The sequence below is a fragment of the Trematomus bernacchii genome, unplaced genomic scaffold, assembly GCF_902827165.1.
Source record: "Trematomus bernacchii unplaced genomic scaffold, fTreBer1.1, whole genome shotgun sequence".
In the NCBI taxonomy this organism is placed as follows: Eukaryota; Metazoa; Chordata; class Actinopteri; order Perciformes; family Nototheniidae; genus Trematomus; species Trematomus bernacchii.
The window spans coordinates 9861163-9877213 of NW_022987582.1; the positions used below are offsets into that span (position 1 = coordinate 9861163).

General features: G+C 40.2%; 2 protein-coding genes across 2 annotated transcripts; both read left to right on the forward strand.

Moving 5' to 3' along the window:
* Positions 1 to 968: 968 nt before the first annotated feature.
* Positions 969 to 4441, forward strand: LOC117480610 (kelch-like protein 38). The gene is made up of 5 exons (XM_034127983.1): positions 969 to 1053; positions 2018 to 3223; positions 3426 to 3567; positions 3734 to 3839; positions 4022 to 4441. The coding sequence occupies exons 2-5, from the start codon at positions 2019 to 2021 to the stop codon at positions 4309 to 4311; spliced, it is 1743 nt and encodes a 580-aa protein (XP_033983874.1). The 5' UTR covers positions 969 to 1053; position 2018; the 3' UTR covers positions 4312 to 4441.
* Positions 4442 to 9365: 4924 nt separating this feature from the next.
* Positions 9366 to 16046, forward strand: fbxo32 (F-box protein 32). The gene is made up of 9 exons (XM_034127676.1): positions 9366 to 9588; positions 10049 to 10170; positions 10475 to 10524; positions 10637 to 10729; positions 12975 to 13068; positions 13708 to 13892; positions 13989 to 14171; positions 14629 to 14772; positions 14891 to 16046. The coding sequence occupies exons 1-9, from the start codon at positions 9476 to 9478 to the stop codon at positions 14978 to 14980; spliced, it is 1074 nt and encodes a 357-aa protein (XP_033983567.1). The 5' UTR covers positions 9366 to 9475; the 3' UTR covers positions 14981 to 16046.
* The last annotated feature ends 5 nt before the right edge of the window (positions 16047 to 16051 follow it).

The window sequence follows — 16051 nt, forward strand, 5'->3', positions numbered from 1 at the left end:
GGTTACCGTGTCACATGAGGAGTTATTGTGGTGCACTTACAAAGTTCTCTTTAATGTAATCCTCATGCATGCCATTTGGTAATTTCTGAGTTGTATTGCATGTGTGTGCTGCAGTGTAGCCCTCAAACAACAACATGATGAGCTGTCCACATAGAAGCACAAGTCATTTATGGTCTAAGCTGCTGATTTTGTGTTGTGCAATCGACATTAAAGTCTAGTGATCGTTGAATATAAGGGAGCTATTTATGTCTGATTTGAAACTCTGTAAACAAGTCTGAGTACAAGAAAAACATGTCACACTTTGTGATGATTGAAAATGCACTGTGTTTGTGTAGCATTTCAATGTGCCTTTATGAAACGATCCACAGTATTTGAGTATTCTCCAGCTTAAACGAACTGGCAATGGTTTGCACTTGAAAATGTGTTTAAGTAAAAATAAATATTCTGTTTCAGGACGTATGAAAAAAAAAAGAAAAGTTCAAAGAAAGGACACACCAGCAGCTGTTGTTGTTGTTTAAAGTACATTTCTTTATGCTCAACGGATCAACAACAACAATGTTTTCTTAGACATATTCACTGCGCTCATGGGGACTTTGTTGTGATGCCAATGGTCATGGGCAGTAAGTAATGTGGTGGCTACCTCTGTGTTTATGTTTCTTCTGCAGTAAGTTAATCCTGTTAAAAATGTTTTAGAGATAGGCTATATGATAATAGAGATAGAGGGAAAGAAACTGAGATAAATAGAAAGAAGGAATAGTGCGGGAGTCAGACATATACTAAGAAAACATGTGAGTCTGCAACCGTGTTTCCAAAGAACGGGTCTATTTTTAGGGGAGGAATGTACACAGTGGCCTCGTGGAAAGGATCATAACAAACAACCGTTACGCAGTACGCTCCTACAAAGAGACAGCCCCCTTTGGATCATACAGACACACAGCAACAACACGGGAGCAAGGGGAAGAAGTATACAGGAAAATGTCAAGGCATCAGATATTCTGCTGAGATCTTGCACAGTGGGACACCCAGAAAACAATAAAGAGAGAAGAAGAACAGGTAAGAGATGTAAGGCTTCATTACCTGCCAGGAGCTTGAATGTGTTTTCTTTGTTATATGATTTTGGCATTGCTCTGAATAAATGTGATGTACATCAAAAAAAGGTTTATTTAAACTTAATTCGCATTTGAAGGTACCATTTTATGTGTGTTCAAAATGATAGTTTGGATTATGTTGCTTATAAATGGTTACTCCTACATTTATTTATGTACATTTTTACATTTTGCATTCATTATATTTATAACGCGTGTGACAAAGGGAACACCTGGATTCACATTCATCCAGTTTCAAAGCCAAAATAAAAAACATTTGAAAATCATTTTCCAGGCTTCCTAGAAGCATCGCATGATGTTTAATGACAGTCCTGCAACAGAAATAGTTTTGGGGGGGCTACGGCCATAATCTACTTTGACAATTAGTCTCCAATAGAATCAGACCGGCGCCCTGTAGGCCCTATTAGCAAAAATACTATGCATTTTGCACATCTGCCCAAAGGCATTAAATAACTATGTATTTAGAGTTTCCCATGAATATTTGCAGGCTAAATGTTGGTTTATGACGCAGGACTGTATTCAATCCAATTCCACTAGCCTTGCTCTTGCTCTCTATCTTTTAGGGGGGATTAAAATCATTGAAGGCAATAATCAATTCTAAAATGTATTTCAAAGTTGTGACCTTTTTCTGGAAATATTTGTATTGCTGCATTAAAATGTAATCCTAAATAAAAATCGAATCCAGTGATTATCATTTTACCCAACATTAAAGTCACGCAACAATTAATTTATCTGATGGTTGATATTCATCCTTTCAACAGCAAGCCCTCAAATGACTTCTTAGCGAGTAAACATTTGACAAACATTCTAGAATTAGAAATTGTGTTAACGAATGTGACATAAAAGAAAAGAAGAAAAAAAAGCCTGAAAATCAACTGATTTGATAATAACAACATGTTTTTTCTCCACAGCATGGACCGACCAGCAGTCAAGGTCTTCCACTACAAAGACAAGGAGCAGTCGTCCAACCTGCTCCTGCATCTCAACAGACTGAGGCAGGACAACATCCTGACCGATGTGTCTCTGAGTTCAGATAATGTAGAGATCCCATGTCATCGTAACGTCCTGGCCTCCAGCAGCCCCTACTTCACGGCCATGTTCTGCCACAACTTCAAAGAGAGACAGCAGACCAAGATTGAATTGAAGGGCGTCACATCAACCATTCTGAGCAGTATCGTTGACTATGTTTACACAGGACTCATTAGTATCAGCATCGATATTGTGCTGCCCCTGATGCAAGCGGCATCCATGTTGCAATATGGCCGCCTTTTTGAGGCTTGCTCGAGCTTCCTTCAGGAGCAACTGAGCCCTGACAACTGTTTGAGCATGATAAGACTCTCTGAGATCTTGAGTTGTAACAGTTTGAGAGACAAAGCAAAGGAGATGGCCATGAAAAGCTTCTCAGATGTGTCAGTATCTGAGGATCTGTGTGAGCTCTCCTTACCAGAGCTCATGGGATATCTTGAGGATGACGGCCTTTGTGCAGAGGAAGAGCAGGTCTTTGAGACACTTGTTTCTTGGATCCATCATGATCCTTTATCCAGGCGTGGTGCCATCAGTGACCTTTTCAAGAAGGTTCGCCTTCGCCACATCCATCCCACATACCTCTTCCAATTCATAGCCAACGACCCCCTAATCCAGTCCTCTAGCCTCTGCACCGAGCTCATAGAATCTGTGAGACGCCTGATGTTTTCTGTCAGTTCAAAATGCATTGGGGACACAGATTTCAAACCTCTCTGGGTGGCACCAAGGCGCTATTCCTACCATGACATCATGGTGGTGGTAGGAGGGAGGAAGAACAGTGAGCAAACCTCGAGGGAGGCACTCGTCTTTGATGAGAAGAGCGAGAAATGGGAGTTCCTCACCAAGCTGCCCATTCGTCTGTACAAAGCATCCTATGTGGCCCTCCACAGTGTCTTGTACGTTATCGGAGGTCTAACCACAGAAACAAAGTACAGTCAAGCCATCTACACCCTTTCCCTCAAGACCAACCAGTGGCGGACGGTAGAGCCCATGCTGGAGCCGCGATTTGCCCACCAGAGTGTCTCCTACCTCCACTTCATCTTTGTCCTGGGCGGCCTTGGGCCTGACAGTCGACTGACAGGCAGTGTGGAGAGGTGAGGTGGACCATAATTTAGAGTTATTCCGATACTTGATTTTAGTGATTCTTCCAATACAGCCTAGAATGCTGGATCAGGTATCGGCAAGTCTGTGCACTGATCCAATATCAATGGTCATTGCAAGTTCAGGTTTTGTGACATCTTAACCATAATTATGCTCTAACAAAAACTAAACTAAATGTCTCAATAATAATTTCAGGTACAACAGTATGTACAACCAATGGGAGGCGATGGCACCCATGCCTGAGGCTGTGTTGTACCCTGCAGTGGCTGCGACTAACCAGAGGATCTATGTGTTTGGAGGACAGGATGCCATGCAGAACCCCGTCAGAATCATACAGGTGGGAAACAATGCGCTTCATTCACTGTGTCACTGTTTCCATTACAAAATCTATCTATCTATCTATCTATCTATCTATATATTAGTTTGAAGCTACCATTTTCTCAATTCGCAATCAATCCTTAAAAATATTTCCTTTCCCGCCGGCTTCTCCTCCCCTCCTGTAGGTGTATCACATTGCCAGGAACATGTGGTCTAAGATGGAGAACAGAACAGTGAAGAATGTATCTGCTCCTGCTGCCATTGTGGATGATAAAATATACATCATTGGAGGTAGATCATAGCATTGATAAGGAATTCAGCTTAGAAAATGAATCTAGGAAAAGACAATATTCATCTGCTGTAATTCCTTAGTATTGATTTTCTTCCTGATGAATCTGATTGTAGAAATTCCTCATGGCTTTGCCTGAGCCACCCGTGCCGCCTCTCTTAAATAAATCTCTCTCTTGCCACAGGATACACTAGGAGAATGATTGCCTACGACACCAAGGCCAACAAGTTCATTAAGTGTGCCAACCTGAAGGAGAGGAGGATGCACCACTCTGCCACTGTTCTCAACAACAAAATCTATGTCGCGGGTGGACGCCACATCAACGGCCACGATGTCATCGAGGACTTGGACAATTTTGATTGCTATGACCCAAAGACAGACACTTGGACATCTAAGGGGACGCTACCGTATAAACTGTTTGACCATGGCTCACTGACTCTGACGCATGTCTCACAGACATGGGCAAAATCATAGCCGAGGTCATTATCTAATGCTATTCATTTGAAAACAGTACATTTTAACTGTCAATCATGCAGAGAAAATACTCTGAACTATTCCTACTTTCGTGTGTGATGGACTTATTTAAAAGTCAATGAGCCATTAAAACAAGCATACCTCAAGTAATGAAAATATTTATCACATATATATATATATATATATATATATATATATATATATATTTTTTTTTAAATAATATATCTTTTTTATATCTTTTTTATATCTTTTAATGTAATGTTCTATGACCAAGCATATGAAAACAAGCTATCCTGCACCAGCACCTCGTCTCAACTCGTCTGGCTTCAGAAAGGTGGAAATTGCTATTTTCAGCCTGCTCTAAATCATGAGATTGAATTTGTCATGTTTAAATCCAGGGGCTGTGTACTGTCAAATCTGTGCTCAGCTGTTAGGTCTTAAAATGCTGCTGGGTCAGGTGGATTTTTTATAACTATGTGTTGCTTCAATGATAAATAATGGTTAAAATGTAGTGATATCAATGTTTGTAAAATGTTGCTGTAGACTGCAATTAGAGAAATGACAATATTCTGTAGTGTTTTTTTTACTGCTGTGGACCCGTTATTGATATAATCCTTCTATATTTACTTGAATATGCTAGATTAATCTATGGCTAAAAGTAATAGCAAACATTTAATGTTGGTGTGGTTTCTATAAATGTTCACAATAAAAAATCTATCCATACACTTGGCCTCTCTCCATCTCTCAGTGCAGTTTGTCTTCACACTGCTTAGTCAGTTGACAGCAAATGCAATCTGAGCAGCACATGTGCCCTGTGTGTGTCATCAGTTTGACCCCACTCATACTCCTGTACAGGACCTTCACATGCCCAGGCAAGTTCCTGCTATCCACAAAGAAGATCATATTAAATGTAACATTTTACAAAGAACAGCTTTAAATATTAGAAGAGGAAACATGTTGAAACAGGCTCCAAATGTTCCATTGGAAGTTAAAGCCAGCTATACCCTAAGATGTCTCAGTTGGCTAACAGCTTTAGAAAAATCATGGATTGACAGGAATTGGAGACAGATTCTGTTGCCTGCCAGCCAGAATATCACTGATGATTTAATGTTTATGCAGCCACAATTTAAAAGACTGGGATTTTTTGTATGACACTTCTATAAATGACATCTATAGAAATAAACCTTTATTTAATGGTAATTGCAGGTAGTTCAGATCTCTAGTAAAGTAAGGATCAACAACATCAGCTAAAGCAATTGCATACTTTTATTAATCAATGACTTTAGAGAGCAAATTCAGCTGTATCTTGTGAAGTAAACAAAATGTGACCAGGAGGTATAAGTCAGGACTCTGTGTGCATTTCTTTGAAACAAGAAGTCACGGGGTCCCTGACTTCGGTCCCTCAGTGCCAGCAAATAGAGTCTAGGGGACAGTGGGTGGAGAGGGTCAGAAAAGGTGGGGGACTGGAAAAACTATAGGTGTTCTGATGTTATTTTGAGAAACAAACAAGAGGGCGAATGGTAGACCACGTGAGGCATGCGGTGCTTTCGGTTGACACACAAGCTGGCAGATACAGAGGCGACTAGAGAGAGCAAGAGAAACAGATGAGCGGGGTTTCACAACAGAGAATCTGGGACAGTGATGAAACTCATCTAGGAGAAGCAGCAACAGGTGTGTGTGTGACTGTGTGAGAGTGTGTGGGTTGCTGATTAAGATTTGGAGGGTCGAGTAGGACAGCTGTTCTGTCTGTACACAACATCAAAACAAAAACAGGGATCATGGACGGAGGGCAGAGAGATGATTCACTACTAACCTTCTATCATTCTAATTTGATGCCTAATGCAGTTAGTAACTTCCTTGTGGTTGTATCCCTTCGCCAACCGGCTAAGTTGCCGTTTATATGTCTAGTCAAAATATCAACACTTCATCATTGTATCTTATAGACATTTGTATGAAATTATTATATTATTATATTAATTAATTAATTAGGTCTAGACATTAAGGTCTTGTGTTAGGTCATGAATCAGGATATTTACATAGAAATGAACGCAAATTATATTTTTTCTAAACTGTTCACAATGAACATGCTTGTACTGTATGGTGTTTACCATGGACATCATCTTACTTCTTACAACTAAACTAAGTTAATTTGAGTCTGATGGGAAGTCATGGACATCAGAGCCAAATGATACATTGTTTTGAAAACATCAATATATATACAATGTTTTGTATCAGATAGATATCAGACATTTTATTTTATTTATTATTATTATTTATTTTTAAGTTTGGCCTGATGGAGATCACCAAAGTCAGTTTGGTTTATCCTCTGGAAAGCATGAATATCTGTTCACTACAAACTTTCATGACAATCCTTCTACTTGTTGATATATTTCAGTCCACACCAAATCGACATTGCCATCCACTGAGGTCGCTAAAACTGACACCTCAGATTCAACATTGTTTGTGATTCACTGCATAAACTAAACTGATACTATTCAGAGCCCTAGGGAATAGCTTCCTTCTCAGTCACCAACTAACCAAACACTTGCAGGGACTTTCCAGGTCATTTTGTACTTGGCCTACTCCAGGGATATACAGCACTATATATCAGGGTATACCCTCTGCAGTTAATAAACATAATAACTTTTTTGGTCTTGTAAGTCCACTTTCTACACACACCACTGTGGCTTTGCATAGTATCCCGCAAAGGGAAATGTTGAACTATAACATTGTGCCTCACTTCTGCAATGCATGCAATTTATATTCATGATTAGTACATATAGTCATATTATATGTTCCCAATGTCGTTTGACATATTCTAATGAGCCGTCTTGTTGACAGATTAGCACATGCAGAATGAGTTCAGAGCTGTGACCTTTTACATATATCAGAGTGTTACATTGAAATCTCGGACATGAAGCAACCAATGAACCTGTTCCATAAGCTTTAGCAACATAGGATCTGTAATGAACAGTGCAGTCATGTTTGATTGAAATCAATAAAACTGAGACTGAATTAGACTTTTGCTTGAGAAGAATCACTTTAAGTGCTTAATCCCATCCTTTGTGTCAGCAAAAAAGAAAAATGGGAATAGAATTAAAAGAAAGGAATCAACAGAGCCTATGTCTGAAATAATGGAATTTTGTAGCAATTTTGTAACTATCATAGTTATAGTTATAAACTTGGATTGTAAAGACACATCACTTAGCCATCATGGTCAGATTACACACACGCCATGTGTCCCAACACAAGCACTGCTTGAGCTGAAACACTGGCCTGCTGGTTCTTGGAAGAAGTGTCATGTTTTGCAGATTGTAAAGTGTGTCATGAATTATGAGGACCCACTCTCACTGCCTCAATGCCAAAATGTTAGCACACACTTGTTCACACACATGGACTCAGATACACACACATGCACAATAAAGTGGTTCTCGTGCTACAGGACTTTTAGGAAGTAACTTAAGCTCTTTAAATCAGCTCTGACATGACATCAGTGATCAATCCAGGGTGTCTTTAAGATAAGAAGTTACCAGCATTTTATGCCTTTGTTATCATTCCTACTGACAAATCCAATAACACAATTCTTGCTGATCATTTCCACAGCGTCACCAGTGTTTATGTCATGTGTTTAATTAAGCTGATAAAAGTTGACCCAGTGGCCTGGGCAGACTTAGTTACACATTATCTATAATGCCTTCGTCCAAAATAAACTAAATACCCTGATCTATTCTTCACAGATCTGTTGGTGCTGATTTGGGATGATTAAAATACAATGGTAAACCCTTTGCGGACAGATGCAAACTTCTAAATAATTCACAATGCAACTTTATACTCTAGAGGAATTTTAAGGACAAGTTGATCTATTTATAATAGCAGGAGTGACTAAGAATCAGGGGACTTTACAGCCACGTAACTGTGAGGTATTTACAGTTACTGAAAGGAGTAGTAATATGCCTGGGCAAAACATTTCCTGAACCATAGTTACTTTTATCAATAAAAGAGTATTGATATAATCCAGAGGTTTGCAAATGATGTGTCAAATCACATACTTGGTTGAAAGTATTGAAATGTAAGCAAAGAATGATTACCACAATGCAAACATACTTTGTTACAACTTGAAGTTCTGCATTCAAAATGTTTAGTAAAAGTACATAATGTGATCAGCTAAATGTACTTACATATCATTATGAAAAATGGCCCCTTCATCCAGGAGGCACGGCAACAGGTTTAATCTTCTTTGCTTTTTTATCTACAAAATAAAAGGAGGAGGACTTCTCTTGTAGTTTTGTTGGTGGACAAGTTACAACTGTATCACTGCAATTAGCATACATAGCCTTGTACAGCTAACACCTGCGCATGCATAATTAGCCACATAACTCAAAACACCTGTGTGGGTATCTTTATAGTCTATGGTGGGTAATGTATTCAGGGCTTACCACAAAGGCACATACAAAACTGAATTGAGATGCAAAACCACCATAAACAGAATACACACAACTACAAAGAGATGCAAAATGAGTATTAATATACAAAACAAAGACAACCAAAACTACAAAGACACGACTTTTGGTTGTCGTGTTGTGTGTCTGTGACCTTTTGTATCTAAATACAAAGAGTTGGGAGCTCTTACATGTCTGTGCCAATGGTCTATCATAGGGTACATTTAATTAATAGTAAAACATGTACAATATATTGCTTTGAAATGTAATGTAGTTAAAGTACAACGTAACGTGAATGGAAAATACTGAAGTAAATTCGCATTTTAGAAGGTCTTAAAGTAGTAACCTGACAGTATTATAGGATTATTGTCTCCTAAATTTGACATTTAATATGTTTAGCTTATTATCCTTCTAAATACATGTTCTAGGTGTCCTCTGTCTCTACCCTTCCCATGACATGAAGCGATCTGTTACCTCTGCTGCTCTCTCTAGAGATTTTGCAACGCTGAAGTTCATAAACAAAGCCACGTGTTGCAGGGAAGTTTCCAAAGTGGGCGGGCCTCGTGTATTTCCGGGTTCTCAGACGAGGATATAAGACGAGCTGCGCAATGAAAACAGTAGACCAGAAACACACATCGCATACAAGAAGGGACACATATAAACTCAAACAGCGATTGTTTCCTGTTATTTTTTAGATTAATTTTGCTCAAAGTAATCGAAGCAAGATGCCTTTCCTCGGACAGGACTGGAGGTCACCGGGTCAGAATTGGACTAAGACCGAGGAAGGATGGAAGAAGACGACAGCAGACGAGAAAAACAACAATGTCTCCGTGGAGAGGTTGGTTCTAAAAAAAAAAAAAGCAACCCTGTGAAATGTCGCTGTCTTCTCTCCATCACAAAAGTTTTGAGATGACATAACTCTTAAACGCACCATTACTTGTTTAAGTTAGATAAATATGAAGGGGGGGAGGAAGTCCAAACAGCATTAAGAACAAAGGCAGGGTGACTGACAAACAGGCCTTCGTGCTGTTTCCATACCCTTAACCTCAGTGTCTTTGTTATTCTGGGCCACTGAGCTATTAATAACCTCACAACAAGTGAGTGGATTAACAGACGTCTGGTTAATGCCTACACTAACACGAAGAACCTGTCTTTAACATAACCTACAGTTACCTTTTAATCACATGTGATACCTTGTTTTGATGATGTTGTGTCTTCTGTACTAAGAGTGCTGCATATAAAGAGTACTGAGACAAAATTATGCCTTTAATGAAATATGTGCCCTTGTTTTTTTTCAGCTTCTGCAAAGCCGAGGAGGAGGAGTGTTTCAACAAGGAGAACCTGCTGATCTCTCTCAGCTACGACATGGCTGCCAAGAAGAGGAAAAAAGACCAAATGAACAACAACACCAAGGTCCCCTGTGAGTCTCAACGAAAGGGCCCACACTGTCTAACTAATTGTTTTAAGGATTTTGTAATTTATGTGTGGGCTAAAAAGTCACAGAATGTCATTATAATATACCAAAAACATTAACAGGAGAAGCTCATGAGGGTGTTATGTAACTGATAACAATGTTTATGATTAATTTACATCCTTTTCTAAACTCCAATTCAATATACTGACTCTGCATGTTATTGGTGTTGTGTGCGTGTGCATTTGTCACCGTACTTATAAGCTGCTTAATGAGGGAAGGCCGCTAATATAAACATTGTGATTCCTTTCAGATTTCCACAGGGAGAAGTGGATTTATGTTCATAAAGGAAGCACCAAAGAGGTAACAAATCAACTCATTTCAACTTTTCACATCTTCATTGCTTGTGTAAACATGCTGAGATAACTCCTGCCAAGGCTCGCAATCTAATACCCTTATAATTGAATTTCCCCAGCGCCACGGATATTGTACACTGGGAGAAGCCTTCAACCGCTTAGACTTCTGCAGCGCCATCAAGGACACGAGGAGATTCAATTACGTCGTCAGAGTGAGTCCTCGTCTCTTTGTTTTCTTCTGTGCATTTCTGTTTCTCTCCCTTGTGCTAGTCATTGGCAGGGAAGAGGTTAAGGTTAAGAGCGGGTGTAGGCTTCTGCCTGGCTCTTATCAATGTTCTGCAGACAAGAGTCTCTAATGGAGATGATACCGAGCCAGAGAGTGTGTGAATGTGTGTGTTAGTTGTAGGGCAAAAGTGTGACGTAGCATGACATTTGTCTGTAATATGATCACTTAAGCCATTTGGCATCCCTAAATAGAATTAAACAAATGCTTTATTTAGAATGAGTTCCTATTTGAATTTAATTTGATCCACTAAAGGTAGGAATAGACATCATCAGCATTCATTATATCATTATCAATAATGTAATTGCATCATGGGATGTCAATAGAAAATCCCTTATAGTTGAATTTGGAGCTTTTCCCCTCCACATCAAAGTGTCACCACACTGAACCAAACGGCAGCTCTCCCACATGTGCTCCCATGTGAGTGGAGGGGGGGGGTCTTTGAGTGGGGTGACAGCTGGCTGTGCAGTGAGGTGCGACATCCCGACAGGGGTTTATGAAACCAGACCCGGTGGTTGTCAGGTGATTCACACAGACACATACACACACACACACACACACACACACACACACACACACACACACTAGAGTCTGACCTAGGCCTCGTCCTGTTGTGTTTCTCCTGCTCTTTCTTCACTCATCAGATCCTCAGTTATAAACTTCTGCCTCCTTTTTATATTAAAATGTCTTCCTAATGAATGTGATGGGATCGACCAATTCTGGCTTGCTTGAGGCGAGACATAACCATTTTCCATTTTGGCAGGACGGTGCAAGGGGATCATGTTATCTACAGCCATCAAGTGTAGAGTATCTGTCTTATAACATTCCCAAGATATCACAATATAAAATAATTTGTCATTCAACAAGTAATCCAAGTTTTTCACAGGAAAGTTTGACATTTGTTTTCCTTTCTGCTCAAGCTTTGGATTGACCTTTTTGCCGCAGGTTCAAGCTTATAAGAGCAGTGCAGTGTTGTTAGCCCAAAGAACAATACGGCTGTGTAACACTAGCGTCCAGTCTGGACACGCTGTCCTAGGTCACCGCTCTTCACTGGTTGTGTGTGTGATGGCATTTGTGGGTTTGTTTAACTCCGTCTCAGTTACACGGATCGGGTTCTTCCACAAAGAGACAAAAAGAGCACCTCTTTTCCCTGGAGGTTATTTCAAGGAGAAAGAAACCTTAAAATGATCGTGTAAGGCTGTTATATCGTTACTAGAAGATACTGATGCTGCGTCCCTGGAAAAGTATGAGCCACACGCCAAGCTGTGCAGTTCAGTGAACAGCCAGGGCTAAAAGTAGATACGGAAACGCACATTGTTCTGCCCGGCTGCTCTACAAAGAGAGGAGCACTCAATGAGCTGCTAAAAGGAGAAGGGCACAGGATTAGGTTTTAGGAATGGAGCTGGAAAGAATGAGGGAAAGAAGAGTTATGAGAAGTTTGTGCTACCTCTTATTATTTGCCTGCTACCACTGCTCCTCTCCATTTCACCAAAAAGCCCCTCACAATATGTTGATGTTGATATGCTGACAAATGTTCCGGTGAGAATTGAGCAAGGGGGAACTTGAGTTTCTCCATGACGTCACATCGTCTGTAACATGCCATACATGCCACCCTGGAACCCAATATTGTCTGCTAGCCAACAGCAACACACACACACACACACACACACACACACACACACACACACACACACACACACACACACACACACACACACACACACACACACACACACACACACACACACACACACACACACACACACACACACACACACACACACACACACACACACACACACACACACACACACACACATACATTCTGTCAAATCAACTAATTCACATGACAGAAGGATCAGGAGTCAAATGATTAAGAGCTTGTTTGCTGAGGCTGATGTTGTTGACAGCCCGGGCGTTTGTCCAACACCTTTTCCAGCAGACTCTGATAAAAAGTGATCTGAGCCAAGAATCCTGCTGGAGCCAGCTTCACTTGAGAGTAATGACCAGGTGGAGCAGCTCTATATTTGTTCTAGACAGCCATTATTGTCACCAGTCCAAGTGCTTTTGTGAGAATGCTACATAACAAACATTAAGTAAGGAGGCGAAGGAACAGAGTCTTTGCAGCTGACGGGTTGAAATTGATGTTTTGTTTGTTTCTTTCTCTGATCTAGCTTCTGGAGCTTATCGCCAAGTCCAAGCTGCCCTCGCTCAGCGGAGTGGCGCAGAAAAACTACATGAATATTCTGGAGAGAGTGGTTCAGAAAGGTGAGCGTCTACCCACTTTTTACAGTCACTCAACTCTTTTTCTCTTGTTTGTGTTGAAGGGTTTAATTTCCTGCTCTTACTACTCACACATGCACCCACTTCTTACTCCAAATCACAATTCTTGCAAATTTCAAGTCCATTCCATTTTCTTTATTGTTGGATTAAATGTACTACATTTTGCACTAATAAGTGAGGAAATGAGCGTGATGACCTGTAAAGAAGGCAGAGGAGTGAATTTAGTGCTTTAACAGCCCAGTGAAAAACACTGACAGTCACCAGGCGCCTCAGTATAAACTAAATGTTCCCTCTGCTAAACAGAGATTCAGCTTGTTTAGGTGGCGTTATGAAACCTGTTGGCCAAATATTATAAACGCCACAAGACAAGAGTGTTTGTGTTGCACTGTTGGAGAAGCCTGTGACACAAGATTTTCATCGACATAACTACACTGTAGCTATGTTCGTTTGATAAATAAAGAACCTTGAACCTTGTACAGCCACTTTCAAAACATTTGCTTTAACAACGTGCTTTTTAATGACTCTCAATTCATATTTTGCTGTTTGGAAGCCACACATCTCGCTGTAACACTCGCGTTTTTAAGCTAATGAATTACGGCAAATATCTTCTGATTTCCTCCTCAGTTCTGGATGACCAGCAGAACGTCCGTCCCATCAAGGAGCTGCTGCAGATGCTCTACTTCTCGCTGTGTGGTCTCGTCCAGGACATGGGCAAATCCGTCCTGGTGGGGAACATCAACACGTGGCTGCACCGCATGGAGAACATCCTGCAGTGGCTACTGCAGCTGGAGAACATCCAGATCAAAAGGGTAAAAAATACACGCAAACAAACAAGAGAATATCAGGAACGCCAGCTTCAAATGTCCATTATATTTATGTATTTTTGTTCCTCCTGTTTCCTGCAGCCCACGTCTACAGGCATGAGTCTGACTGACCTGCCTGTTAGTCTGCAGCTGAACATCATGCAGCGTCTGACAGACGGCAGGGACCTGGTCAGCCTGGGTCAGGTGTGCCCCGAGCTGGGGCCCCTCACCGAGGACCGGCTCCTGTGGAAGAGACTCTGCCAGTACCACTTCACAGACAGACAGGTATGTAGGACTTAATAGGTGTACCGAAATGTATTTAGAATGAGAATGAGGCTTCAGATAACCTCCAGGTTACGTACTTGACACTGTAAATCACATTAAAGGGACTCTACAAGGATAAAAACATTTCTGCATTAAAATAGGAGACTGAGCTTGAATACTGACACTGCAGTAACCTTTAAGAATGCCCAAAACATGCACAAAGTCTCAGGCTTTACTCTAAAGTATAGTAGGTTACAGTGAAGCTTTACTTTAAGTTAGAGTGCTTTTTAGATTTAATTTGTGTTAGGGGAAAAACTCTTATTGTTTAAGGCTCCATCTTTTGAGCAGTTTCTCTTTGCCCTTGCAGTGAATTGGCATTCAAAATAAATTCTCAAGAAAGCTGACATTAAAGCAGATATTTCTAAAACCTTTTTCTCTCCTTGGGTCGTGTCTTAAAGTGTGTTTACTTCTTCTTCAGATCCGAAAGCGCCTGATGGTGTCAGACAAAGGTCAGCTGGAGTGGAAGAAGATGTACTTCAAGCTGAGCCGCTGCTATCCTCACAGAGAGGAGTACATCGACACCCTGCACTTCTGCACACACTGCCACATCCTTTTCTGGAAGGTAGTATTTATTTCTATTTCGCATTTGATCAAAGTGGATATGCAACAAAAATATCACCTTTTTGTGAAACTGAATAAATAAACCTGTTATATTTATCGTTTTTTTTGTCTTTTTCTAGGATACAAACCATCCCTGCACAGCCAACAACCCTGACAGTTGCACCATGGCCCTCTCCCCACAGGGCTTTATCAACCTTTTTAACTTCTGACCCCTCCCCCTAAAATCCAGATGAACTTACTGTACATACTGTACATAGAAATGTACAATTTTGTTTTATAGCACAATGAATTCCTGGATGTGTATTTTGTTGAGGCGTGCTGGAGGGGCCTCAGGCAGTGGGACGATTTTGCAATTGAGTTTTATTTTTTTGTTTTTGAAAGAGTGCAGACCTCTGAGAGAGTTCCAGTTGAAAGCGAGTGAATGTGACGGAGAGGAAAAGAGATGTAGCCTGTGGATGGAGGATAAAGGGAACACTTTGCTGTCAGGGTTTAGTCTTAGTTTATTGTGCTTTTTCAAAGGACACCTCCAAAGTAAACACAGCTCTTGACCTCAGATGTGTGCACTTGTTTTTCCCAAATTTGGGAGTTCGTTTTAATTTTTGTTGGGTTTTCAAACCTTGAAATGTTCGAACACAGGAAGTAAGATTATTCAAACCTGTTTTGAAATGTGTCCTGCTTACATGGGAAGATGCAATGCGTTTGAGGAAGTTTGCAATATTGTTCTGTCTGGCACTGGGACGTAGAGACGTACAGTAAATCTTGAGTTGCTGCGGTAAGAGATATTAAGCATGGGAGTCCGTTATTGATCATTAGACTGATGATTCTATGATATGTTGACGCACCACATTTTCTATTTAACTTTAGTTGTTTTTCACTTTTATAAAGATTTGATATGACTGTTTTTTTTTAATGTTGTGTTCATTTTCTCATGTAACTGCTATAGCAACAGTGCTTGAGTACAGTATTACCAAAGATTGTAACCGTAGTCAGTATAACGATGGCATGTGTCTTATCATGAAACTTGAAACAGGTACAGCTATCTTCTTGTTTGCTTTCCCATCCTGATGCTTTTTTTTAGTTGTAATCATCAGCAGCTAATGTCTCATTTACAGAAGTCTTTTAAATTGGCTGTCTGAAGCAACTTATTTTTCTGTAATATTAGTTTATTTTACCCAGACTTTCCTCTATTACTGTGCAGGCAGTGAGGAATAATGTACATGCTATGCAATGCATTCTCTTCATGTTCTGTTGAATAAAAAAAAAGAAGAAAAAGAATCTAA

What these genes read in the sequence shown, in the direction of transcription:
- LOC117480610 (XM_034127983.1), top strand. Translation starts at nt 2,019, where the DNA reads ATGGACCGACCAGCAGTCAAGGTCTTCCACTACAAAGACAAGGAGCAG. An exon ending in CTGACAGGCAGTGTGGAGAG is followed by an intron (nt 3,224 to 3,425) that starts GTGAGGTGGACC and finishes TAATAATTTCAG; the next exon opens with GTACAACAGTATGTACAACC. An exon ending in ACCCCGTCAGAATCATACAG is followed by an intron (nt 3,568 to 3,733) that starts GTGGGAAACAAT and finishes CCCCTCCTGTAG; the next exon opens with GTGTATCACATTGCCAGGAA.
- fbxo32 (XM_034127676.1), top strand. Translation starts at nt 9,476, where the DNA reads ATGCCTTTCCTCGGACAGGACTGGAGGTCACCGGGTCAGAATTGGACT. An exon ending in ATAAAGGAAGCACCAAAGAG is followed by an intron (nt 10,525 to 10,636) that starts GTAACAAATCAA and finishes GAATTTCCCCAG; the next exon opens with CGCCACGGATATTGTACACT. An exon ending in ACCACTTCACAGACAGACAG is followed by an intron (nt 14,172 to 14,628) that starts GTATGTAGGACT and finishes CTTCTTCTTCAG; the next exon opens with ATCCGAAAGCGCCTGATGGT.